General features: G+C 41.9%; 1 protein-coding gene across 2 annotated transcripts in view; it reads left to right on the forward strand.

Moving 5' to 3' along the window:
• The first annotated feature begins 345 nt into the window (after positions 1 to 345).
• Positions 346 to 27,993, forward strand: part of LOC120045574 (vinculin-like) — a 60,639-nt gene continuing 32,991 nt past the window's right edge. For both annotated transcript variants that reach the window (XM_038990477.1, XM_038990478.1), the window contains exons 1-8: positions 346 to 513; positions 14,595 to 14,665; positions 16,072 to 16,222; positions 22,323 to 22,431; positions 23,028 to 23,150; positions 23,553 to 23,713; positions 24,363 to 24,453; positions 24,723 to 24,870. In XM_038990477.1, the coding sequence (XP_038846405.1) occupies positions 346 to 513; positions 14,595 to 14,665; positions 16,072 to 16,222; positions 22,323 to 22,431; positions 23,028 to 23,150; positions 23,553 to 23,713; positions 24,363 to 24,453; positions 24,723 to 24,870 (1,022 nt within the window). The remainder of the gene's footprint in view (positions 514 to 14,594; positions 14,666 to 16,071; positions 16,223 to 22,322; positions 22,432 to 23,027; positions 23,151 to 23,552; positions 23,714 to 24,362; positions 24,454 to 24,722; positions 24,871 to 27,993) is intronic.

Here is a 27,993-nt window from a genome sequence, read left to right on the forward strand (position 1 = left end):
GTGCGCGATGAGAAGCCGTCTGTGCACACCAATCCTATTAGCAGATGTATCTCGTGCAGTCAGTTATTGTCTGAGATCTCGAACTGTGATTTCTCCTGTCACGATTTTCGGTGTTCGGTGTTCGTCTCACAATCCCGGACAAGGTGCTGACACCGCGCATTGCAGAACGTCCTCGCTGGAATACGCACTCCAGGAGTGGAACTAAAGAAGAAAAAGGCATTTTGTCTGTCAATTTTTATTGTCGGGTAAAGACGGCGGAGGAATAGAGCAGGATTTTACCAGCGGGGTGTTGGAGCTGCAGCAGCCGTGTTTCAGATCTCTTTGAGCGGGCTAACAGCTGTAACCATGCCGGTGTTCCACACGAAGACCATCGAGGGCATCCTTGAGCCGGTGGCCCAGCAGATCTCCCACCTGGTCATCATGCACGAGGACGGGGAGGTGGACGGGAAGGCCATCCCAGATCTGACCGTTCCGGTGGCCGCGGTACAGGCAGCGGTCAGTAACCTTGTCAGGGTAAGTGCGTATCTCTCTCTCTCTCTCTCTCTCTCTCTCTCTCTCTCTCTCTCTCTCTCTCTCTCACCACTCACCACTCACCACTCACCACTCACCACTCAATTTGGTGTAGTGATTTTGTATTGTACTGGATGGTAATGAACCGAGAGGAGTTTGTGTGGCACAATGAAACGGGAGAGTTGTTATTGTTTATTGTAGTGGTAAACACTTTTTTACAGTGACAATCTAGACAGGCACTGCTGTCACTGTGGACTGGTCAAATGGGGTTAGGGCAGTATCAACTCATGTTGAATAAACCTACATCTGTAGCAGAAAGAAGGCTGTGTAAAACAGTGTAATAGTATTGTCATAATAAATACCATGTCATACAGTAATGTACATTGGAAGAATCTTATCTCTGGAAAACTGAGCTAGCAGCAGAATAGCCTACCCTTTCAGCACATGTGAATGGCAGTGTACACTGTGGTGTGTGTGTGTGTGTGTGTGTGTGTGTGTGTGTGTGTGTGTGTGTGTGTGTGTGTGTGTGTGTGTGTGTGTGTGTGTGTGTGTGTGTGTGTGTGTGTGTGTGTGTGTGTGTGTGTGTGTGTGTGTGTGTGTCCCCTCTTCGAGTGAGTCCGTTAGACTTGAGGATTCTGCTGGTTTCCCTCACAGGAACCAGCATTGAGAATGCTCCCTCTTTCCCTCTTGCCCCCTTTCCCTTTCTCTCTCTCTGTCTCTCGTTCGCTCTCTCTCTCCCTTTTTCCTTCCCCCTCACTCTCGCTCTCTCTCCTCTGTAATAAACAGAGTCATGTCGAGTTGTTTTCAGTGAGACAGCAACAGTGGTGTAGTGTTGCCTGGAGAAGTGCATATACTCTAATTTTGCAAAATGATTCCCCAAACGGCCCTCCAAAGGAAAAATGCTCTGTGAAAAAAGTTATATGAGAAACCGTGTCATACACTCTGAATTACCAAAAATAAAAAATTCCACATTGGTAATTCACAGTTACACCAACCCAAGGTGTACTGTGCAAGTAGGCTAATTGTAGGTATATTATTGAAACAGATAAATGAGGCTGTGAACTGAGTCAGAAATACATCGGGTTTCAGATTTGTTAATTTTTTCACACATTTTTTTGCTCTCAAAGTCACACTTTTTAATAGAAAACAACAAATTGGATGTTGTAAGTCCATAACATGCTTAAACCACATCAGGAGACCAATTTTGAACTCTTGTGTTTTTGTGTAGTTACCCTTTAATTCAAGTGTGCAGGCACCTAGCTCTGTTGTTTGTATGGTGGTGTTTCTGTAGCACATGAGAGGGAGTTTGCAAAACAAATGGCCACTGGATTGATGCAAATAATCATATCATTCTGCCTGGTAGGAATAGGCTACTCTGTGGCTAGTTTACATGTCATTTAGAAGGTTTTGGGAAAGCCTCTCCATCTACTAGAAGATGGTTAGGCCTATCATTAGCATCACTATATTTGACCTGTTCATTAATTGTTTGAAATCTGGACTTTTTACTTCATATTATGAGGCATGTCTTACCTTGCTTCAATGTAGCCTATAGCCAAAATCCCACCATGGAAATGTAAAGGCAATTATTTTATAAGCACTTCCTCATATGCGTTCTCCTGTTCTATTGGTTTTCTTACAACTTTGGTTCATTGTGTAGCACCAAAAAGCATTATCCTAGTCATATTAACAACCCATGATAGTTATTGCATATCCTCTTTGGGATATGGGGGCGCTGTTTTCACTTTGTAAAAAATCGTGCCCAAATTAAACTGCCTCGTACTCAATTCTTGCTCGTACAATATGCATATTATTATTACTATTGGATAGAAAACACTCTCAAGTTTCTAAAACCGTTTGAATTATATCTGTGAGTAAAACAGAACTCATTTTGCAGCAAACTTCCTGTCAGGAAGTGAAAAATCTGAAATCGAGGCTCTGTTCAAGGGCCTTCCAAATCATTTGCTTGAAATCTATGGATATACATGCACTTCATACGCCTTGCACTAGATGTCAACAGGCAGTGTGAGGTGAAATGGGGTGTATAGCTTGATCTGAGGTCAAATGAGAGCTCTTGGAATGACATGACCCCAATTTCCTTTGTTCAGCAAGGCGCGGGAAGGACATCAGCATTGGCTTCTGAAAAGCTTTCGTTATAGACGGCTAATATCTCCGGCTTTGATTTTATTTGATAAATGTGATAATATCATCGTAAAGTATGTTTTTTCAATATAGTTTTATCAGATTATTGAAAGTTTATTGGGAGTTTTGGCTTTTTCCGTTCTCTGCGTTTGGTGACGATGGACAGCTTCGCGCCACTTGGCTAGCTTTGGTTGCTAATTCGACAGGATAAGAGGACATTCTAAAACCAAACAACGATTGTTCTGGACAAAGGACCCCTTGTACAAGATTCCGATGGAAGCTCAACAAAGTAGGAACCATTTATGATGTTATTTCGTATTTCTGTTGAAAATGTTTAGTAATATTTTCCGCCCTGATTTTGGGCGCTGTCTCGCTATAACCTAAGCTGTATGTCGTACTAAAGTTATTTTAAAAAATCTAACACAGCGGTTGCATTAAGAACTAGTGTATCTTTCATTTGCTGTCCAACATGTATTTTTTAGTAAAGTTTATGATAAGTTATTTGGTCAGATTAGGTGAGTGTCAGAAATATATCCGGACATTCTGGGAAAAAGTTGCTACATTTTCACAATGTATAACCACGGATTTCAGCTCTAAATATGCAAATTTTCGAACAAACCATTGTATTGTGTAATATGATGTTATAGGACTGTCATCTGATGAAGATTGTGAAGGTTAGTGAATAAATGTATATCTTTTGCTGGTTTTTTCGCTATCGCTACCTTTGCGTTGAATGAATGCGGTTGTGTGGTTGGCTATTGTAGTAAGCTAATATAATGCTATATTGTGTTTTCGCTGTAAAACACTTAAAAAATCTGAAATATTGGCTGGATTCACAACATGTTTGTCTTTCATTTGCTGTACACCATATATTTTTCATAAATGTTTTATGATGAGTATTTAGGTATTTCACGTTGGTCTCTGTAATTGTTCTAGCTGCTTCGGTGCTATTTGTGATTGTAGCTGCAATGTAAAACTATGATTTATACCTGAAATATGCACATTTTTCGAACAAAACATAGATTTATTGTATAACATATTATAAGACTGTCATCTGATGAAGTTGTTTCTTGGTTAGTGACTAATTCTATCTCTATTTGGTCGGTTTTGTGCAAGCTACCTGTGCTGTGAAAGAAATGTCTGTGCTTTTTTGTATTTGGTGGTGAGCTAACATAAATATACGTGGTGTTTTCGCTGTAAAACATTACAAAAATCGGACATGTTGGCTGGATTCACAAGATGTTTATCTTTAATTTGCTGTATTGGACTTGTTAATGTGTGAAAGTTAAATATTTCTGAGGCAGGTATAAACAGTCAGTAAAGGGATGTAATAGGAGATAGTTCATGTACATGAGTTCTCAGATTTCCTGTCAATCTTTTTGTTGTTGTTTTTATATGTAGGTATCAGTGTTTTGTCTCCCCCATACCCATACTCCCCCATACCCCTCTTATCTTGCCAAATTTTTAAGGAGTTTTGTTTACACCCCTCCTTGACGTTATATATTTTTGTTTGTATATTATTGTTTCACATTCAGTGGAATGTGGGCGGGGTTCCGCTAGCGGAACGTGTGTCCTAGACAGGATATTTAGATCTTCCCTCTTTCTAAATTTCAAACAGATATTTCCATCTCTACCATGAATCCGCTTGCATGTGCAGTGCGCATTTTAGAACAGTGTTTTCCCTCATTTGGAAACATTTGTGCATATACCTACCGCTATGTGCACATTTCTGCACCTAAAATGTGAAGAAATAATAGTTTATAAAAATAAATCAAGCGAGTGGCACACTCTCCCAGTAATTAATGTATTTTTATAGCTTACAATTTATTCGCCGTTAGTCAGCACCTCTACACAAAATAATTTTCTCTGCGTGTGCGCCAGCTCATGCTTTTTTAAAAGAAGTAATAGTATACATTTTAAGCTAAACATTCTGATCTGTTCCATCAGCCTTTTTATTTGGTATGGCGTTTACCTCCACTACACTACTTTGATAGACACCATGGGGATTAAGTAGTGAATATATGCAATACCCACTGAAAAATAAATGGGCTTACGGCATATACCTGCGTGTACCCTCCACTACACCACTGGACAGCAACACAGAGACTGGCAGAGAGCAGGCTGGGATAGTGTAATGAAGACGCTGAGGGTGGAGAAGCAGGTGCAGGTGGTACGTTTAATAAAACAACAAACATGGAACAAAACAACATAGCAGTGGCGTCTTCACATAAACAATACTGACATGGGGAAAGAACCTAAGGGAGTGCCACATATAGGGTAGGTAATAAGTGAGGTAATGGAGTCCAGGTGTTCCTCATGATGAAGTGCAGGTACGCGTAATGATTGGTGCCAGGTGTGTGTAATGATGGATGCCAGGACCGCTGGTTAGTTTACCGGCAACGTCGAACGCCGGAGGGAGGAGCTGTAGATGTGACCGATGTGATAGAATTTGGAAAATCTATCCACAACCACCAAAATGGTGGCGAAATCGTCAGAGGAGGGGAGATCAGTAACAAAGTCATGGATAGATGAGACCAGGGAAGCTGAGGCACGGGAAGTGGAAGTAGTTTCCCTGCTGGAGCGTTAAGGGGGGATTTGGTTTGGGCACATATGGAACAGGAGTTGGCATAGTAAGAGACGGCTCCACACCAACCTATGAGGACCACCCTTGAGGAGAGAGTTGAGAGAAGCGGGGACGGAGCTGAAGTTCCTGATGAAACAGCGGTAGAAGTCGGCAAATCCCAAAACTGTTGTAATCCCTTTATGGTGGTTCCAAGAAAAGTCTCAGTTGGAGACACTGACACCAGAGAACTTTCCTCCTCAGCAGGGTGTCCCCAGGGTTGAGGTTTATGGCTATCTAGGGTTGAGAGTGAATCATTTATAAATGTGGTTTGTTATGGTTACAGTAATATCAGAACATATTCTAGTGCCTCATTGAGTGTAGCTCCCAGAGGCTGTGTAACCTGTTGTCACTGTCACAGTCAATGTTGACAGTGGAGATCCAGGTCAGATAGATACTGCTCTTTGCTTAATTGACAGTTATTAGGCTAAAGTGGAGTGATCAATACACTCAACTGATCCTAGGTCAGATCCAGACTATTCTATGGTTCATGGACTGTTTTTACAGTGGAATAATAGTACACCGTTTTTAGGTCAGCTTCTACTCTTTATGCACTGTTACTACTGTGGAGTGAGGGCTCAATACATTACACAGATCCAAGGTCAGCTAGATACTGCAATGAACCTAATTGGACTGTTATTACTTTGTGGAATTAGTGATACATTACACTAGGGGTGTGACATTTAAATACCTAACGCAACAATGCTAACAAATCCCTAACCAAATTTAAATCATAGTGCAGTTATCACAAAACTACCACTAACAGGTTCCGATCATCATCATAAAGGCTAAATATAAATTAAACAAATACCTAACGCAACAATGCTGTAAGTAGGAGGAGATATGCATCTTTCAAATTATTTGCCACGAATATAAAGCTCTCTGCACGTCATCGCCATTAACAGTTGAAAACATTTCAGCGAGTGAGACGGGGAGGCGTCAGCAGCAAAGTCCTGTATGGCATCACTGCAACGAGCCATCACATTGATGAGAAGTGGGACATGAAGTCCCATGTATTGACAACTGAGAACATGGAGGAGAGGCACACAACAGAACCTAAAACGGCCTCCCGAGTGGCAGAGTGGTCTACTAGAGATCCTGGTTCAAGTCCAGGCTTTGTCGCAGCTGGCCACGACCGGGAAGACACATGGGGTGGCGAACAATTGGCCTAGCGTCGCAGGGATGTTCTTGTCCCATCGCGCACTAGTGACTCCTGTGGTGGGCCAGGCACAATGCACGCTGACATGGTCGCCAGGTGTACGGTGTTTCCTCCGACACATTGGTGCAGCTGGCTTCCGGGTTAAGCGGGCATTGTGTCAAGAAGCAGTGCGGCTTGGCTGGATTGTGTTTCGGGGGACACACGCGATGCAGCGATGGACTGTAACGACCAATTGGATACCACGAAATTAGGGAGAAAAAGGGAATATAAAAAATAAAATAACCTAAAATGGCATTAATAACATCATTTCTGAGTGGGTGGGGAGGTAGTGGGTGGGGAGCGGTGTCTGGTAGGTAGTCATGAGTGCAGTAGATTGAACTGCATTGCCCCCTCGTGGTCATACGCAGGACCATATCTGCATTGTGAATTCACATAATTGTATGATTTAAAAAAAACTTTGAAACAAAAATAATGGCAGTTTAAATATTTCATCTTTTTTTTTACATTTGTCACATCCCTACATTACACTGACACTCGTCATAATCTACCTGTCTGGAGTCGATAGAATGAAGAGAGGGACTTCCACAACTCCCTGTCCTCCATTGCAGATACAATCTCCTCCTCCTCCAGTCCCGTGTCACATTTGTGCTGGTCCACATATGTAATCTCTGGCCTGTCTCTGCGAGTTGGAACCATGCTGTGGTTGCTAGAGGATCAGATCACTTGCTGGAGTGTCCTTCTGCCTGTAAACATGTCTGGTAAACCATAGTATTTTCTGTGCCCTTATGGCATGTTACTGTGGAATGATCAATACATTGATTACACTGATCCTAGGTTAGCTAGAGAGTGTTCTGTCCTAACTGGACTGTTACTACTGCGGAAAGCAGGGATTTCTGTCAGCAACTACAGAACTAAAGTTGATTTTACACAGCTTCAGATTGGCGACATTTGGTCGCCTGTGATCCCACGGCCAACAATTGACTAAACAGTAATATTTTATTTAGCCTATATCTATTGTTTACCTCAGGGATGGGTAACTTTGATGGGGGTGGAGGCACTCGTCATAAGGGGCCGCAGTGGTACCCACATCCATACCCACACATGCAGTCTGAGCCAGCCCTAGCGTTTTGGGTGCCCTAAGCAAAACAATTTAGTGGCCTCCCTTTTGACAGCAGAAAGAAATCATCTATGTTTTAGTTAATTTCCTGCTATTCTACACATTTTGCCATGGGGCAGAAGGAAGATTTATCAATTTCCGAACAAATTTCATGCAATTATACTCATTTTGCTATGGGGTGGAGAGAAACATTTGCGGGTTTGAAGATAATTTCCTGCAATTCTACACATTCTGCCATAGGGCGGAGAGAAATGTTTGCAGTTTTTAATGATATCTGAGTGAGAGTGACTAACAAAATCAATGGGGGCTTCCCGGTCGGTAATTTGACCATGATTACTACAAGTTTGGATAGCTGGCACGACTAATTTAACAATCTAAAAATGTTTAGCTGACATGAGATAATTGAGTGACTGTCAGAGACTAACATAAGAAAAAAACTGCTGATGCACAACCAAATTCCGAAATTGCACGTTGTGTGTTCAACTATTCTAACTCTTAACAGTAAGTTGAGACACGGACTGATTTGGGGGGGGAGTGGACCCGCAGTTGTCCATCCCTGGTTTACACGATCTTGGCAACAGATGGTTCATTACCCTAACGAGAAACGTGTATTTTGCGACATGTGGAAGGTGTTTGATAGGTTTCGATTTTTTTTGAGGGACACACACAGTACACACACATATACACCACTGACTAAGTTAAATTATATTGAGTTTCCTTTCCGATCTGAGGGTTGCTCAGTGTTTATTGATCCTGTGGTAAACGCCTTCTCCCGCAGTACGGAGCAGGTTAATGCTAAATCCAGAAACCACTCAACATTAATTATATATTAAAATGGCTAATCGACACTAAAAGCACTCAGTGTGTTTGTGTAAGTGTGTTCCTGTGGTCCTGGGGTCCAGCAAAATTAAGACAATTTATACAATTTTAAAACGTTACAATACATTCATAGATTTCACAACACACTGTGCCGTCAGGTCCCTTCTCCACCACTACCACATATCTACATTACTAAATCCATGTGTATGTATAGTGTGTATGTTATCGTGTGTGTGTGTGTGTGTGTGTGTGTGTGTGTGTGTGTGTGTGTGTGTGTGTGTGTGTGTGTGTGTGTGTGTGTGTGTGTGTGTGTGTGTGTGTGTGTGTGTGTGTGTGTGTGTGTGTGTGTGTGTGTGTGTGTGCATGTGTCTGTGCCAATGTTTGTGTTGCTTCAGTTTCTTGATGTGGAATAGAGTTCCATGTAGTCATGGCTCTATGTAGTACTGTGTGCCTCCCATAGTCTGTTCTGGACTTGGGGACTGTGAAGAGACTTCTTGTGGCATGTCGTGGGGTATGCTTGCGTGTCCGAGCTGTGTGCCAGTAGTTTAGACAGACAGCTCGGTGCATTCAACATGTCAATCATTACCTCTCATAAATAAAAGTAGTGATGAAGTCAATCTCTCCTCAATTTTCAGCCAGAAGAGATTGACATGCATATTAATATTAGCTCTCTGTATACATCCAAGGGCCATCCGTGCTGCCCTGTTCTGAGCCAATTGCAATTTTCCTAAGTCCTATTTTGTGGCACCTGACCACACGACTGAACAGTAGTCAAGGTGTGACAAAACGAGGGCCTATAGGACCTACCTTGTTTATAGTGTTGTTAAGAAGGCAGAGCATCACTTTATTATAGACAGACTTCTCCCCATCTTAGCTACTACTCAACATGTCAATCAATGTGCCAATTGACTGACATGTTTGACCATGACAGTTTACAATCTAGGGTTACTCCAAGCAGTTTAGTCATCTCAACTTGCTCAATTTCCACATTATTTATTACAAGATTTAGTTGAGGTTTAGGCTTTAGTGAGTGTTTTGTTCCAAATACAATGCTTTTAGTTTTATAAATATTTAGGTCTATCTTATGCCTTGCCACCTGCTCTGAAATGAACTGCAGCTCTTTATTGAGTGTTGCAGTCATTTCAGTCGCTGTAGTAGCTGATGTGTATAGTGTTGAGTCATCCACATACATAGAAACTCTGGCTTTACTCAAAGTCAATGGCATGTCGTTAGTAAAAATTGAAAAAAGCAAGGGGCCTAAACAGCTACCCTGGGGATTTCCTGATTCTAACTGAAATATGTTAGACAAGTAAGTCTTCATCCACATTATAGCAGGGAGTGTAAAGCCATAACACATGTGTTTTTCCAGCAGCAGACTATGATCAATAATGTCAAAAGCTGCACTGAAGTCGTACAAGACAGCCCCCACAATCATTTTATCATCAATTTCTCTCAGCCAATCATCAGTCATTTGTGTAAGTGCTGTGCTTGTTGAGTGTCTTTCCCTATAAGCATGCTGAATTTCTGTTATGAGTTTGTTTACTGTGAAATAGCATTGTATCTGGTCAAACCATTTTTTTCCCAGAGGTTTACTAAGGGATGGTAACAGGCTGATTGGTCGGCTATTTGAGCCAGTAAAGGGTGCTTTACTATTCTTGGGTAGCGGAATGACTTTAGCTTCCCTCCAGGCCTGAGGGCACACGCTCTCTAGTAGGCTTAAATTGAAGATGTTTTTTACTGTAAAATAGCATATGTATGTGCAGTGTGTGTGGGGGGATACAGTCTTTTCTAAAACGATAATTTTTAAAAGTTGTCATTTCCATTATTACGTTAGAAAATAAAAATTACCATTATGGATGTATGGATGTTATAGTCTAAAATGGACATTCAAATCTTAAAGATTTTTTGATTAAATTCTATCATAACACATTTGTTGTCATCTGGAATGTTTCTAAAATGTCAGCAGAAGTCATAGTACCTTAGGACGATATAATTACAGGTAACCTGAATACCGCATAGGCTAAGGCCATACACCACACCCTAATAGGGTAATGTTTTCTCTTTATAGTGCCACACAAGGACAGGCCAACAATATTTTGGGTATGAGATTGTTCTGGAAATTCTCACATGGAAACATTATTGGGAGGAAGGATGTTTGACATGCTTTTTACATGTAACTTTTACAATATTTTAGGCCCTTTTTAGACCTATATTTGCCTCCTGTGATCCGTAAACCATACATGATACAGACATCATCTTGGTGTTATTATACTCCTTACAGTGTGCTCTCAAATATTGAGTATTTCGCGATACAACAATATAAATAATAATATTAATATCCCAAAGGCAGCCTTTTTGATGTTGATTTTAATTTTTTTACATAGTGTTCGGAACAATATATTCTTCAAACACGTCAAATTTCCAAAGTGGGCTCTCTGGTACTTTTGAAGATATAACCCATTTCATACATAGACATTGACAATATAGGTCATTAACCATTCAGCAAATCACCAACAGAGGAAGTTTGAATTCATTTTCCCATTCACTTTTTTGGTGGTGCTCATTAGTAGAAAGCCCACTCTGAAAAGTTGCTGTACTTGTAGAGTATATTGCTTCAAACAATGTCTAAGAATAAGCAAACTCAAAAAGGGTACTTTTGAAATGTACTTATCGAAATAACGTTTTTAATTAAAATATGTCAGTCATTGTTTTAATATGTTGGTAGCCGGTTTATAAAAGCTATAAGCCGTAGTTGGTTAAAATATGTTTAATAATCTACATTTATCAGTCTGACTCCAATTTAATATAAAGGTTTATAGACATACTATTTTAGCAAGAGACCCTTTTCGTGACTAACGGGTCTAGCCATGCAGCAAGCTTGGGCATCACCAGATTTGACACAAAAAAAATTAACACGTGTTTAAAATGAACCTTTATGCAATTAACAAGAGGCTAGACACAAAGAGCATTAATTAATTAATTAATTGAGTCAGTTTTAAGCAGAGGTGTCAAGTTGGTACCTCAAGAATACAATGTGTGTGTAATTAACTTTAATAAATAAGAATTTGCCAATTCTAATTTATGAAAGTAGTCAATCAAAGAGGTACTCTATGAACGAGGAATGCATTCACTCAAATCAACTAATAGATGTATTAGTCAAGAATAAACGAACTCTCAAACAATAACAGTGTACATGGAAGACATTATACAGCATAAAACAGAGTAAATTACTATCAACTAATAAGACTTCAGAGATTAATCTCTAAGAGAGAAGATCTATGTGTGTCTGTACACACAAGGGGCTTGCAAATAAGGTCTCAATTAACTAAAGGAGACACAATCCTTTTAACTATGAAAAACAGAACTCACCCCCCCTATTAACTAACATTACTTTACACTTTGCTGGCGAAAACAAAAGGAAGAAACATCACACACGGATTGTAATCTAATTACATTCCTACAATGTTACGACAGGACACAGGAATGCTCCTGTCTGATAAGCGGTTAGCCCAACAGACGAATTCAACCCGGTCTCTCTGAAAAGATATCAACCAGACAACATACAATGCAAGTCATGTCAAAATATTCAGCTCTTTATGAGCTATTAAACAAATCCAAACATGACAATAAAATTCATCGAAATACATTGACAATGTCAGGTCCAGTTTTAATACATTTCAGCCTTGAGGGCACAAGGAGGCATATGAAGTCTCCTGTACTTCGTGGGAAAGTCCCGCCATGTGGAGAAGGTGCAAACACAGCTGTGCCTTGCTCTTTTAAGTGTTAAAACACAATAAATGATCTAGATAATTCCATGAGTTGTGATTGACCACACGCTGGTCTCCCACGCCAGCAAGTCACCAAAGTAGTCTTCATCACATTCCAGGATGGCCATCCTCTCTCCCCTACAAAGGCGCCTTCACATTGTGCCTAAGAACAGCCCTTGGCCATATACCACACACCCTCATGCCTTATTGCTTAACTTCTTTGGGCTGCAAGCCCGAAGCCGGGCACAATATGACAACAGCCACTTCAAGTGCAGGGCGCGAAATTCAAAATATATTTTTTAGAAATATTTAACTTTCACACATTAACAAGTCCAATACAGCATATGAAAGATAAACATCTTGTGAATCCAGCCAACATGTCCGATTTTAAAATGTTTTACAGCGAAAACACCACATATATTTATGTTAGCTCACCACCAAATACAAAAAAGGACAGACATTTTTCACAGCACAGGTAGCATGCACAAAGCCAACCTAACTAACCAAGAACCAACCAAACTAACCAAGAAACAACTTCATCAGATGACAGTCTTATAACATGTTATACAATAAATCTATGTTTTGTTCGAAAAATTTGCATATTTGAGGTATAAATCAGTTTTACATTGCAGCTACCATTACAGCTACCGTCACAAATAGGACCGAAGCAGCCAGAGTAATTACAGACACCAACGTCAAATACCTAAATACTCATCATAAAACATTTCTGAAAAATCGATGGTGTACAGCAAATTAAAGACAAACATCTTGTGAATCCAGACAATATTTCTGATTTTTTTAAGTGTTTTACAGCGAAAACACAATATAGCATTATATTAGCTTATTACAATAGCCTACCACACTACCGCATTCATTCATCAAGGCACGTTAGCGATAGCAATAGGCACGTTAGCGATAGCGAATAAACCAGCAAAAGATATATAATTTTTGACTAACCTTGATAAGCTTCATCAGATGACAGTCCTATAACATCAGGTTATACATACACTTATGTTTTGTTCGAAAATGTGTATATTTAGAGCTGAAATCAGTGGTTATACATTGTGCTAACGTAGCATCTTTTTCCCACAACGTCCGGATATTTTTCTAACACTTTTTCTGACACACATATTCTGACCAAATAACTATTCATAAACATAACTAAAAAATACATGTTGTATAGGAAATGATAGATACACTAGTTCTTAATGCAATCGCCGTGTTAGAATTCTAAAAATAACTTCATTACGATATGCAGTTTACGTTATGGCGAGAGCGTGCCCAAAACCTGGCCGCAAACTACTAGTTCACATGTACGACAGATATATGAAATAACATCATAAAATGGGTCCTACTTTTGCTGATCTTCCATCAGAATGTTGTACAAGGGGTCCTTTGTCCAGAACAATCGTTGTTTGGATTTAGAATGTCCTCTTCTCCAGTCAATTAGCACGGAAAGCTAGCAAAGTGGCGCGAAGCTCTCCTTCCTGAACATACGCAGACAAAGCAACACGCCTAACGTCCTGAAAAAATTTCAATAATCTAATAAAACTATATTGAAAAAACATACTTTACGATGATATTGTCACATGTATCAAATAAAATCAAAGCCGGAGATATTAGTCGTCTATAACGACAGCTTATCAGAAGGCAAATCCAGGTCCCTTCACGCGCTCTCCAGAAAACAGGAAACTGGTGACACGTCATGCAAAGAGCTTTTATTCGACCCCAGATCTAGTTATACACTTCATTTCTTCTCTCACTGCCTGTCGACATCTAGTGGAAGACGTATGAAGTGCATGTATACTGATATATATCAAGGACATTTATAGGCAGGCCCTAGAACAGAGCATCGATTTCAGATTTTCCACTTCCTGTCAGGAAGTTTGCTGCAAAATGAGTTCTGTTTTACTCACAGATATAATTCAAACGGTTTTAGAAACTAGAGAGTGTTTTCTATCCAATAGTAATAATAACATGCATATTGTACGAGCAAGAATTGAGTACGAGGCCGTTTGAAATGGGCACCTTTTATCCGGCTACTCAATACTGCCCCTGCAGCCCAAACAGTTTAAGTATAGCCCAGGAGGTGCTTACATGGCAGCCATCAAGCTATGTGATGTAATTCTCAAGGGTTCATGATGTTTAGTGGTTGAAACATCGATTGCCAACCTGTCTTTATATCTGTACACTGAGTATACCAAACATTAGGAACACCTTCCTAATATTGAGTTGCACTGTATACTCAGTGTAGTTCTAGTGATGTATATGCTGCACTACATTACTCATGTATCCCTGCTGTTGATGTTTTTGATACTGACACACCAATCTACTGTAAACTGTCAACCCCTCTTCCTGTTCTTATATGTGTATGCGTGTGTGTGTGTGTGCGTGCATTCTTGCATGTGTGTGTGCATGCGTGTGTGTGGTGCATGCATGTGTGCGTGTGTGGTGTGTGTGTAGGTGGGAAAGGAGACTGTTCAGACCACAGAGGACCAGGTGATGAAGAGAGACATGCCTCCCGCCTTCATAAAGTGAGTCACGCCTCTTACATTGACCTCTGATTTACTCCTGACCCCCTAACCTCTAACACTAACTATTGGGACGGATTTCTAGGGGTTTGCAGTGTGTACTGTTCAGCCAAACAGCAGTATTCATTGATCAGTAAAGTACCAGAGAGAAACACAAAAACCAACAGGACAAGGGGACTGGAGGGCTGAGGTTTACACCCCATGTCAAATCAAACTTGATTCATTCTTACAAAGCCTAATTATACATATTTTATACCATCCCTTTTAGCCTTGGTAGCCTTCAGTTTCAGAGGCCTTCGTCTTTATAGTTTATAAATGGTTTAGTAATGATGCCCTTCTCTTGTGTCAGTGAGTGATGTTGCTCTCTTCTCCGCCCATCTGGTCTTTTTGTCTGCGTCTGTTTCTCTCTCTCTCATCGGTGGAGGAAATAGTAATTATAATTCGTTTTAGGTTTGCTTAGCAGGATGTGAACTCTGTCTGTCTGTTGGTGATGTAATTTAATAACAACAGGCCTGACTGGACTGTCTGTTTTGCCTGAGAATGCTCTGCCCAGAGGTGTATACTGTAGCTGTGCTCTGTCTTCTACTGTGAGTCTGTCTATCAGTATGTTAGTTCTGCTGTGTGGTTCTGTCTGTCTGTCCAGAACTCTGTTGTGGGGTTCTACTGACTGTCTGATCTGATCTGCTATGCTCAGTGTCTAGAGGAGAGTGAGCGTAGATTAGACTCTGACTCTGTTACTCAGCAGTCCTGCTGCTACCTCTCTCTCTTTTTCACTCTCTGTCTCTTCTCGCTCCTGGTGACTGCTGTAGGAGTAAAGTTAGATCTCTTCACATGAGAATTCCACAGCGCAGTCCCATGCAGACACACACACACACACACAAACTGGCACTGCATCATAAATATAATTCTCAGTGCTCAGCAGGGGTTATGAGGGAATGTGAACCCTGCTATATTTAGTTCTCTTTGCAGAAAATTGATACTCTGGCCAATGAGGGCTCAACCCATTGATACTCTAACCAATGAGGTAACAGGAAGGCCCTATTCCAATAGTCTTAAAATTCTCCCTCCTTACCTTTCTTCAACCCGTACTTTATTTCATCTTTCCGTCTTTCATTGCTTCCTTCCTTCCATCCTTCCTTCTCTGGGCTGTCAATAATAATTAATGTTATATATCCAGTACTGTAGGTAAATTGTTCTAAGTTGTATATATGTTCTAACAGTGGCAAATGTCTGTTTTAAGAGGGTTCTATGATCTGTGTTCTAACAGGGTGGAGAACACCTGTTCTAAGCTTGATCTATGTTCTAACAGGGTAGAGAACACATGTTGTAAGCTGGTTCTATGGTCTATATTCTAACAGGATGGAAAATGTGTGTGTTCTAAGCTGGTTCTATGGTCTGTGTTCTAACAGGGTGGAGAATGCGTGTTCTAAGCTCGTGCAGGCAGCTCAGATGTTGAAGGCGGATCCCTACTCGGTTCCTGCCAGAGACTTCCTCATTGACGGTTCTAGAGGAATCCTGTCTGGAACCTCAGACCTGCTGCTCACTTTCGACGAAGCTGAGGTGGGAGTGGGGGGGGGGGGGGGGGGGGGGGGGGGGGGGGGTGTGTGTGTGTGTGTGTGTGTGTGTGTGTGTGTGTGTGTGTGTGTGTGTGTGTGTGTGTGTGTGTGTGTGTGTGTGTGTGTGTGTGTGTGTGTGTGTGTGTGTGTGTGTGTGTGTGTGTGTGTGTGTGTGCGCGCGCGTGTGTTTGTGTCGGCAGCAGTGTAATAGGCATCACACTGTTTCATCCCCAGCTGCCCTGGTACTGAACGACCACAACTCCCCTCGATCACAAGACTTACATCACAAGACACACACACACACACACATGCAGGGTTCAAAAGGACAGATGTAGGTACTTAAAAGCGGTACTTCTGTTGTGAAACTGTATTTACAATCACAAGCAACAACATCCTTTAACCTGTTTGGCGTGCAAGCCCGACGTCGGTACACTTATGACAACAGCCAGCTCAAAGTGCAGGGCGCGAAATTCAAAAGATATTTTTTTAAAATATTTAACTTTCACACATTAACAAGTCCAATACAGCATATGAAAGGTACACATCTTGTGAATCAAGCCAACAAGTCCGATTTTTAAAATGTTTTACAGGGAAGACAAAATATGTAAATCTATTAGCTAACCACGTTAGCAAAAGACACCACTTTTCTTACTCCAACAGTTTTTAACTCCATCAGTAGCTATCACAAATTCGACCAAATAAAGATATAAATAGCCACTAACCAAGAAACAACTTTATCAGATGACAGTCTGATAACATATTTATTGTATAGCATATGTTTTGTTCGAAAAATTTGCATATTTCAGTTATAAATCATAGTTTACATTTCAGCTACAATCAGAAATTGCACCGAAAGCAGACAGAAAAATTACAGACACCAACGTCAAATACCTAATTACTCATCATAAAACATTTCTGAAAAATACATAGTGTACAGCAATTGAAAGACAGGCATCTTGTGATTCCAGACAATATTTCCGATTTATTAAATGTTTTACAGCGAAAACAAAATGTAGCGTTATATTAGCGTAGCCACAATAGCCAGAAACACTTGGGCGCCCACGACCAGTTCACATGCACGACAGATATTAGAAATAGCATCATAAAATGTTTCTTACTTTTGGTGATCTTCCGTCAGAATGTTGGACAAGGTGTCCTTTGTCCAGAACAGTCGTTGTTTTGATCTGGAACGGCAAATATCCCTCTTCATTTAGCATGCACACTAGCCGAGTGGCACAGATCTCTCCAACGTCAACAAAGTCAGAGAACGGAACACGGCAAAACTCCCGAAAAAATTTCAATAATCTGATTAAACTATATTGAAAAAACATACGTTACGATGATATGGTCACATGTATCAAATAAAATCCGAGCCGGAGATAGTTGTCGTCCATAACGGCAGCAAAACAGAAGGCAATCCCACTGTCCAAGTCGCGCGCTTCAGAGTACCGGAAATGAGGGACACGTCATACAAAGACCTTGTATTCCAATTCAGATGAAGATAAACACAACATTTCTTCTCTCTCAGCCTCTTGACATCCAGAGGAAGGCCTATGAAGTGTACGTAGACTCTTACGTGCCATGCCCATGTATAGGCAGGAAGTTGAACAGAGCAACGATTTCAGACATTCCACTTCCTGGTCAGGAAATGTGCTGCAGAACGAGTTCTGTTTCACTCAGAGAAATAATTCAAACGGTTTTAGAAACTAGAGAGTGTTTTCTATCCAATAGTAATAATAATATGCATATTGTACGAGCAAGAATTGAGTACGAGGCCGTTTGAAATGGGCATGTTTTATCTGGCTACTCAATACTTTCCCTTGCAGCCATAAGAAGTTAAGTCAAACTGTGTCCTGATTCTCAACCCTTCTCCTAGTGTGCACTTGCAAGCATTGGCTGCAGGGAGTTTTCTCCACTTAAATCAATGAAGAAATCCATGGAGAATCGGTCAAAGTGAATAGGTCCTATTATACTGAGCAAAAATATAAACGCAACATGTAAAGTGTTGGTCCCATGTTTCATGAGCTGAAGTAAAAGATCCCCGAAATGTTCCATACGTACAAAAAGCTTATTTCTCTCAAATCTTGTCCACAAATCTGTTTACATCCCTGTTAGTGAGCACTTCTCCTTTGCCAAGATAATCCATCCACCTGACAGGTGTGGCATATCAAGAAGCTGATTAAACAGCATGATAATTACACAGATGCACCTTGTGCTGGGGGACAATAAAAGACCACTCTAAAATGTGCAGTTTTGTCACACAACACATATATCTCAAGTTTTGATGGAGTGTGCAATTAGCATGCTGACTGCAGAAATGTCCACCAGAGCTGTTGACAGGGAATGTAATGTTAATTTCTCTACCATATATCAGGTATGAAGGTAAGACCCAGATGCAGACAACGTCGAATTAACAATGATTTAATAATCCAACAGGGGCAGGCAATAGACAGGTCAAGGCAGGCAAGGGTCAGAAAACCAGAGGTGGGGCAACGGTACCGGACGGCAGGCAGGGTCAGGGTAGGCAGAGGTCAATAGTCCAGAGGTGGGGCAAAGTTACAGGTCGGCAGGCAGGCTCAGGGTCAGGGGTAGGCAGAGTGGTCAGGCAGGCGGGGTCAGTCAGGACTGGCAAGGGTCAAAACCAGGAGGGCGAGAAAAAGAGAGACTGGAAAAAGCAGGCGCTGAGACACCAAAGCACTGGTTGACTTGACAAACAAGACGAACTGGCAACAGACAAACAGAGAACACAGGTATAAATACATAGAGGATAATGGGGAAGATGGGCGACACCTGGAGGGTGGTAGAGACAATCACGAAGACAGGTGAAACAGATCCCTCCAACGTTGTTTTAGGGAATTTGGAAGTACGTCCAACTGGCCTCACAACCGCAGGCCACGTGTAACCACACCAGCCCAGGACCTCCACATCCAGCTTCTTCACGTGTGGGATTGTCTGAGACAAGCCACCCGGACAGTTGATGAAACTGTGTGTTTGCACAACCAAAGAATTTCTGCACAAACTGTCAGAGATCGTCTCAGGCAAGCTCATCTGTGTACTTATTGTTCTCACCAGGCTCCTGACCTGACTGCAGTTCGGCATCATAACTGACTTCGGTAGGCAAATGCTCACCTTTGATGGCCACTGACATGCTGGAGAAGTGTGCTCTTCACGGATGAATCCTGTTTTCAACTGTACAGGGCATGCTTTTTCTGATGTCAACGTTGTGAACAGAGTGGCATAAGCTACGGACAATAAACACAATTGCATTTATCAATGGCCATGTGAATGCACAGAGATACCGTGAAGCAATCCCGAGGCCCATTGTCGTACCATTAATCCGCCGCCATCACATGATAATGTGATGCATGCATGATAATGAACAGCCCCATGTCGCAAGGGTCTATACACAATTCCTGGAAGCTAAAAATGTCCCAGGTCTTCCATGGTCTGCATACTCACCAGACATGTCACCATCCATTGAGCATGTTTGGGATGCTCTGGACGGACGAGTATGACAGCATGTTCCAGTTTACGCCAATATACAGCAACTTTGCACAGCCATTGAAGAGGAATTGGACAACATTCCACAGGCCACAATCAGCATTTGGGTTAACTCTATGCAAAGGAGATTTGTCACGCTGCATGAGACAAATGGTGATCACACCAGATACTGACTGGTTTTCTGATCCACGGCCCTATCTTTTTTTAAGAGGTATCTGTGACCAACAGATGCATATCTATATTCCCAGTCATGTGAAATCCATAGATTAGGGCCTAATGAATTTATTTAACCTCTAACACCTCCCAAACCCGGATCCGGGAGCACCCCCCACCACCCCCCACTGACTAGCATAGCTAGCATAGCGTCACAAGTAAATAGTAGCATCTAAATATCATTAAATCACAAGTCCAAGACACCAAATGAAAGATACAGATCTTGTGAATAAAGCCATCATTTCTGATTTTTAAAATGTTTTACAGGGAAGACACAATATGTAAATCTATTAGCTAACCACGTTAGCAAAAGACACCATTTTTCTTACTCCACTATTTTTTCACTCCATCACCAGCTATCACCAATTCGACCAAATAAAGATATAAATAGCCACTAACCAAGAAAAAACTTCATCAGATGACAGTCTGATAACATATTTATTGTATAGCATAGGTTTTGTTAGAAAAATGTGCATATTTCAGGTATAAATCATAGTTTGCCATTGCAGCCACCATCACAAATCTCCCCAAAGCGACTAGAATTACTACAGAGAGCAACGTGTATTACCTAATTACTAATCATAAAACATTTCTTAAAAATACACAGCGCACAGCAATGGAAAGACACAGATCTTGTGAATTCAGACAATATTTCAGATTTTCTAAGTGTTTTACAGCGAAAACACAATAAATCGTTATATTAGCATACCACATGTGCAAACGTTACCCGAGCATTGATTCAAGGCAAAAAGAGCGATAACATTATCACCACCAAAATGTATTAATTTTTTCACTAACCTTCTCAGAATTCTTCCGATGACACTCCTGTAACATCATATTACAACATACATATAGAGTTTGTTCGAAAATGTGCATATTTAGCCACAAAAAAACGTGGTTATACAATGAGAATAGTAGCAAAACTGGCCTGAAAATGTCGGGCGCCATATTGGACAGTGATCTAGTCTAATGAATAAATATTCATAAACTTGACTAAAAAATACAGGGTGGACAGCTATTGAAAGACAAATTAGTTCTTAATGCAATCGCTGAATTACATTTTTTAAATTATCCTTACTGTGCAATACAGGGTGCGCCAAAGCGAAGCTACCCCAAAGAAAATGGCGGAATATGCGTTTAACATTTTTCTACAGAACAACGATTTATCATCATAAATAGTTCTTACTATTAGCTGAACTCCCATCAGAATCTTGGGCAATGTATCCTTTCTCCGGTCTAATCGTCTTTTGGTCGAAAGATGTCCTCTTGTCCCGTCGAAATGGCCACTAACGTTCGGCATGTACTAGAAAAGTGCCCAGCTCTTGGAAGTGCGTCACAAAGAAATGCCAGAAAATCGCACTAAACGGATATAAATTGCTATAAAACGGTTTAAATTAACTACCTTATGATGTTTTTAACACCTATAACGAGTAAAAACATGACCGGCGATATATTACTGGCTAAACCAAAGCTTGGAAAGAGGCCAGTCCGACGTCCATCGTGCGCCAAGCGCAGGGAAGAAAAGACATGTACTTCCGCTCTTTGGTCTTTTATACAGGCCCTGATTGCGCAATCGACTCCATTCAAATTGTCACCACTTACTGACATCTAGAGGAAGGCGTAGGCAGTGTTTGTATCCCCATAGCATTCACAGGGACATTAAAACTGACCTGGGACCAGAGGCCAAGATTTCTGAAATCTCACTCCCTGTCAGGAAAAGTGCTGTAGAATGAGTTCTGTTCCACTCAGAGACATAATTCCAACGGTTATAGAAACTAGAGAGTGTTTTCTATCCAATAATAATAATAATATGCATATTGTACGAGCAAGAATTGAGTACTAGGCAGTTTAATCTGGAGACCAATTTATGCTAAGTCGAAACAGCACCCCCTATATTCGCAAGAAGTTAAATTGACTGATTTCCTTATGTGAACTGTAACTCAGTAAAATCTTTGAAATTGCTGCAAGTTGCATTTATATTTTTGTTGGTCAGTCCTGTTGGGTGTGCTGTGGTGTCACACAGCTAGATGGGTTAAGGGTTAGAGCCAGGGGGTTAGAGATAAGGTCAGGGTTATGGTAGCCTCTGCCGATACCCCAACAACTGGACGCTTTTGGACGTTAACAAGGCGACACTCCATCTTATCTCCTCCAATGCAGAATAGAACCTCCCCCAACAGTTTTTTTTCATCGCGTCAAGACCAGTATGTAGGGGATCTAGTTTCAGGCGTTTATTTTACGCCTGCTATGTTATGTTAAGGTTATGGTTAAGAGTTGCTGTAGCTTAACTAGATGCTATCTGTTGTGTACATGAAAGCTCATCCAAGTGTGTGTATTTGTGTGTGTGTGTGTGTGTGTGTGTGTGTGCATGTGTGTTTTACTTTTTTTTTTAGGTGCGTAAGATCATTCGTGTGTGTAAGGGGATCCTGGAGTATTTGACTGTAGCTGAGGTGGTGGAGACCATGGAGGACCTGATCACCTACACCAAGAACCTAGGACCAGGTAACCTCACCTGTAGGCTCTGACCCTTAACCTCTGAACGAACCTCTAACCCTGATCACCTATACAAAGAAACTGGGACCAGGTGACCTCACCTTAAGCCTCTGTCCCATAACCTCTGACCTCTAACCCAGCGGTTTCCAAACATTTCCGTTCTGGGAACCACCAAATCACCATCAAAAGTTCATGAGGACCACCATTCGTGGAGTCTTTTTATTTATTTTATTTAGCCTTTATTTAACTAGGCAAGTCAGTTAAGAACAAATCCGGGGTAGGTCAAATCCGGGGTAGAGTATTTTTTCTCAGTGAAGGTAATAGATTAGAGCCCTATTATTATTAATAATTTGAGTTGTGAAAAGTAACGTAAAAGTAACGTTAAATGCTTAGAATAACTTTAATACTGTTATTAATTTTGTAAGAAAAAAAATATTGACAAAATAAAATAAAATCTCTTAAAAAATGCGGACCACCAAACCACAGGTTGAAACTCTAACCTGACCTCTAACCCTGATCACCTACACTAAGAACACCAGGTAACCTTTGACCATGAAGATAATTGGTTCAGGATATTTTTCACTCCGTGTTGTGATTGGCTACAGGTATGACTAAGATGTCTAAGATGATTGAGGAGCGACAGCAGGAGTTGACCCATCAGGAACACAGACAGATGCTATTCAACTCCCTGAACACTGTCAAACAACTACTGCCTGTACTCATATCAGGTCGGTCGGTCTGTCAGACTGTCTGTCTCTCTCTTTCGCTCTCCCTCTCTCTCTGTTGGTGTTTGTGTGTGTGTGTGTGAATTTGCTCACCTCCATGAACACTGTCAAACAACTATTGCCTCTTCTCATATGAGCTCTGTCTCTCTGTGTTTATTTGTGTGTGTCTGTCTGTCTTCTCTGCACACTCCTCACACACACAGCCGCCCAGCAGATACCAGATGTGTCATAGCAGCACTGATAATTGCAGTGGTAATTAGAACTTGGCTCTGGCAGAATGACTCCCAGCCCACCATTTCTCTATACACACTCACTCAGGCTCTCATTCTCTCAAAGATACACACTCACGCACACACACCCACTAGTCCATGTACTCTGCAGTAATTCCCATCTCTCTCTCACCAGCCATAAAGATCTTTGTAGCGACTAAGAGCACACATAGTGCTGGGGTGGATGAGGCAGAGAGAAACAGATGCTTTACGTTTGAGAAGATGAGTGCTGAGATTAGTGAGATCATCAGAGTCCTACAGCTTACCACCTGGGATGAAGACACATGGGCCAACAAGGTACACACACACACACACAGGTAAACACACACACTTCACCCCCTGACCCCCCCTCCAGACACACACTAGTCTCTGATAGTCCCTCCCTTCCCATGTTCCTCTACACTAGACGCAGCATTTCCTAAACCAGGGGTGTTCCTATCCAGGTCTGTGGTGGTCTGCTGGTTTTTTCTCCTTGGTAATTATTTGATTGACCAGAGAGTCCACTCGCCTGGTTTTCCAAATCTGAATTAGTCCCTGAATAGGGGGTAGGGTGAACATCAGCAGTACTATTGACCTTCGGAACTGGATTGGAATAACCCTGTCTTAATGCATACTTCACTTTCTCTCTTTAGTTTCCACTCTTTTCTTCTGTTGGGCTTCTGTTATAACTATTTTCTTTTTCTTTTCTTTTTACTCCCTTCGTTCTTTTCCTCCCTGTAGAAGGTAAGCCTGTCTCTTTCCCCTCTGCCATGCTGCAGTGTGTGTGTGAGAGAGAGTGAGAGCGTGAGTGTGTACGCGTGTGTATACATGTGTTTGCGAGTGTACGTCTGTAAATGCTGTGTGAGGAGAGTGGGAGCGTAATTGCATGTGTGTGTGTGTGTGTGTGTGTGTGCATGTGCGTGTGTGTGTGTGCGAGTGTATAACTGCTCTCTTTGTGTCTCTCTAGGACATGGAGTGTATGAAACGTTCTCTGGCTGTGATAGAGGCTAAGATGGCCCTGGCGAAAGCCTGGCTCAAAGACTCCCATGGACAACCAGGTACACACACACATATCCTATCCATAATCCTATCCGCCATGGTCTAGTGATACAGTCTACCCAAATACCTGCCTGCCCCATCATCCTTATAGTGACATCCTCACAATACTAGCACTGCACTCCTTATGATTAATTAATTGTGTGTGTGTGTGTGTGTGTGTGTGTGTGTGTGTGTGTGTGTGTGTGTGTGTGTGTGTGTGTGTGTGTGTGTGTGTGTGTGTGTGTGTGTGTGTGTGTGTGTGTGTGTGTGTGTGTGTGTGTGTGTGTAGGCGAGCCCGGGGATGTAGCGGTGCGTGTGATATTGGATGAGGCAGGGAAGGTAGGAGAACTGTGTGCTGGAAAGGAACGCAGAGACGCACTGGGAACAGCAAAGACTCTGGGACAGATGACCGACCAGGTCACAGAGCTACGTGTCAGGTACTGTGTGTGTGTGTGCTTGTTCGTTGTTATAATAACAATGTATAAGCCTTTCCAATCTCGCATGATAAGGCTTACATTATGTTATGTAGGGATGCACCGATATGACATTTTTGGCCGATACTGATATCCGATATTTTCCTTGCCAAAAAACCCGATACCGATATAAAGAAAATGTGCGGCCCTTTAAGCATTCTAGTAGTTAAATAGTTGAAACACACACACACACACTGAGTAAAAAATTATTTCGTTGGCATTTACATATGTCCCCATTACCAGTAAAACATAATCAAAACCTATTTCTTTCACGTACTTGCTGTGCTGTTTCATTTGTTCAGTCGTTTCATTCTCAACCAGGATTTCATCATACATGTCAAGCAGTGAAGTCTCAGCTCTGTCTGTCCATGGCCTCTTCTGTCATGGGTCCTCTTCTTCGGTGCGCACTGTCACTGTATCCGTTTCCATCTTGTCCAGCTATGTCTGTAACATTTCACATAAACCCTGTTTCTTGTCTGCATCGAAGTAGCTGTCCTTGTACCTAGCATCAAGCATGGTGGTGACACAGTAAAGAGGTTCAGAGAGAATGCCACTGAATCGCTTGTTCACAGCCTCTAGTAGACTACTTTTGCAAGTTTTAACCCCACGGTCTGTCAGCAGTTTTGTTGAGCAGGCGTTTCAATGCCATGACAGAGAGTATCACGTCTACTGCAGACGCAGTTGATGAGCTTATTTCTCGAGTCAGTTGTTCGAATGGAGCTAAGAGTGTGTTCATGTTTCAAACATGTTCTCAAATGCCATTGAAATAGCAGCAGCGGTATGAGAACCAGCACATTCTTGAGCATTTTCTCAGTACGAAATCCTCACCAACCCACTGTGCTGTCAGACTCAGCATGCTCATCATGCTCATTGACATCGCTGGTTCAAATGTCAGTCGTGAAGCTAATAGCAGTGACACCCATAGCATGGATGTGCGTTTCAACAATACTGTGTAACTAGGACAAAAAGGCTTCTCAACAGTTTTTACCCCCAAGCCACAAGACCCCACCCAACCCTTCTTTTACGCTGCTGCTGCTACTATGCATAGTCACTTTAACTATACATTCATGTACATACTACCTCAATTGGCCCGACCAACCAGTGCCCCTGGGCTATCTGCATTTTGTTCCATCCACCCACCACCCACCACCCGACAACCCCTCTTTTACGTTACTGCTACTCTCTGTTTATCATATATGCATAGTCACTTTAACCATATCTTCATGTACATACTACCTCAATCAGCGAAACTAACCCGTACCTGTATATAGCCTCGCTACTGTATATAGCCTCGCTACTGTTATTTTTCACTGACTTTTTACTGTTGTTTTTATTTCTTTACTTACCTATTGTTCACCTAATACATTTTTTGCACTGTTGGTTAGAGCCTGTAAGTAAGCATTTCACTGTAAGGTCTATGTGACAAATAAACTTTGATTTGATTAAATCCGGTAGGGCAACATCTGAAAAATAGTGCCAACTTGATAATGTGTACCAAGGCTCGAGGTGCTCGACCAGTTGGTGAAAGCCAACATCATCCACGACAGAGAATGGTTGACTGTCAAGGGCTTTTGTTCTAAGTAGTCGCTGAACATCTGGGGGTGATGTACTTTCAAATCAAATCAACATCCAATCAAATCAAATTTATTTATATAGCCCTTCGTACATCAGCTGATATCTCAAAGTGCTGTACAGAAACCCAGCCTAAAACCCCAAACAGCAAGCAATGCAGGTGTAGAAGCACGGTGGCTAGGAAATACTCCCTAGAAAGGCCAAAACCTAGGAAGAAACCTAGAGAGGAACCAGGCTATGAGGGGTGGCCAGTCCTCTTCTGGCTGTCCCGGGTGGAGATTATAAAAGAACATGGCCAAGATGTTCAAATGTTCATAAATGACCAGCATGGTCAAATAATAATACTCACAGTAGTTATCGAGGGTGCAGCAAGTCAGCATCTCAGGAGTAAATGTCAGTTGGCTTTTTTAGCAAGTCCGGTGAACAGGTCAGGGTTCCATAGCCGCAGGCAGAACAGTTGAAACTGGAGCAGCAGCAAGGCCAGGTGGACTGGGGACAGCAAGGAGTCATCATGCCAGGTAGTCCTGACGCATGGTCCTAGGGCTCAGGTCCTCCGAGAGAGAGAAAGAAAGAGAGAAGGAGAGAATTAGAGAGAGCATACTTAAATTCAGACAGGACACCGGATAAGACAGGAGAAATCCACCAGATATAACAAACTGACCCTAGCCCCCCGACACATTAACTACTGCAGCATAAATACTGGAGGCTGAGACAGGAGGGGTCAGGAGACACTGTGGCACCATCCGATGATAACCCCGGACAGGGCCAAACAGGAAGGATATAACCCCACCCACTTTGCCAAAGCACAGCCCCCACACCACTAGAGGGAAATCTTCAACCACCAACTTACCATCCTGAGACAAGGCCGAGTATAGCCCACAAAGATCTCCGCCATGGCACAAACCAAGGGGGGACGCACACCCAGACAGGAAGATCACGTCAGTGACTCAACCCATTCAAGTGGCGCACCCCTCCTAGGGACGGCATGAAAGAGCACCAGTAAGCCAGTGACTCAGCCCCTGTAATAGGGTTAGAGGCAGAGAATCGCAGTGGAAAGAGGGGAACCGGCCAGGCAGAGACAGCAAAGGCAGAGACAGCAAGGGCGGTCCGTTGCTCCAGAGCCTTTCCGTTCACCTTCACACTCCTGGGCCAGACTACACTCAATCATATGACCTACTGAAGAGATGAGTCTTCAGTAAAGACTTAAAGGTTGAGACCGAGTCTGCGTCTCTCACATGGGTAGGCAGACCATTCCATAAAAATGGAGATCTATAGGAGAAAGCCCTGCCTCCAGCTGTTTGCTTAGAAATTCTAGGGACAATTAGGAGGCCTGCATCTTGTGACCGTAGCGTACGTGTAGGTATGTACGGCAGGACCAACTCGGAAAGATAGGTAGGAGCAAGCCCATGTAATGCTTTGTAGGTTAACAGTAAAACCTTGAAATCAGCCCTTGCCTTAACAGGAAGCCAGTGTAGGGAAGCTAGCACTGGAGTAATATGATCATATTTTTTGGTT

This window comes from Salvelinus namaycush, chromosome 4 (assembly GCF_016432855.1).
Source record: "Salvelinus namaycush isolate Seneca chromosome 4, SaNama_1.0, whole genome shotgun sequence".
NCBI lineage: Eukaryota > Metazoa > Chordata > Actinopteri > Salmoniformes > Salmonidae > Salvelinus > Salvelinus namaycush.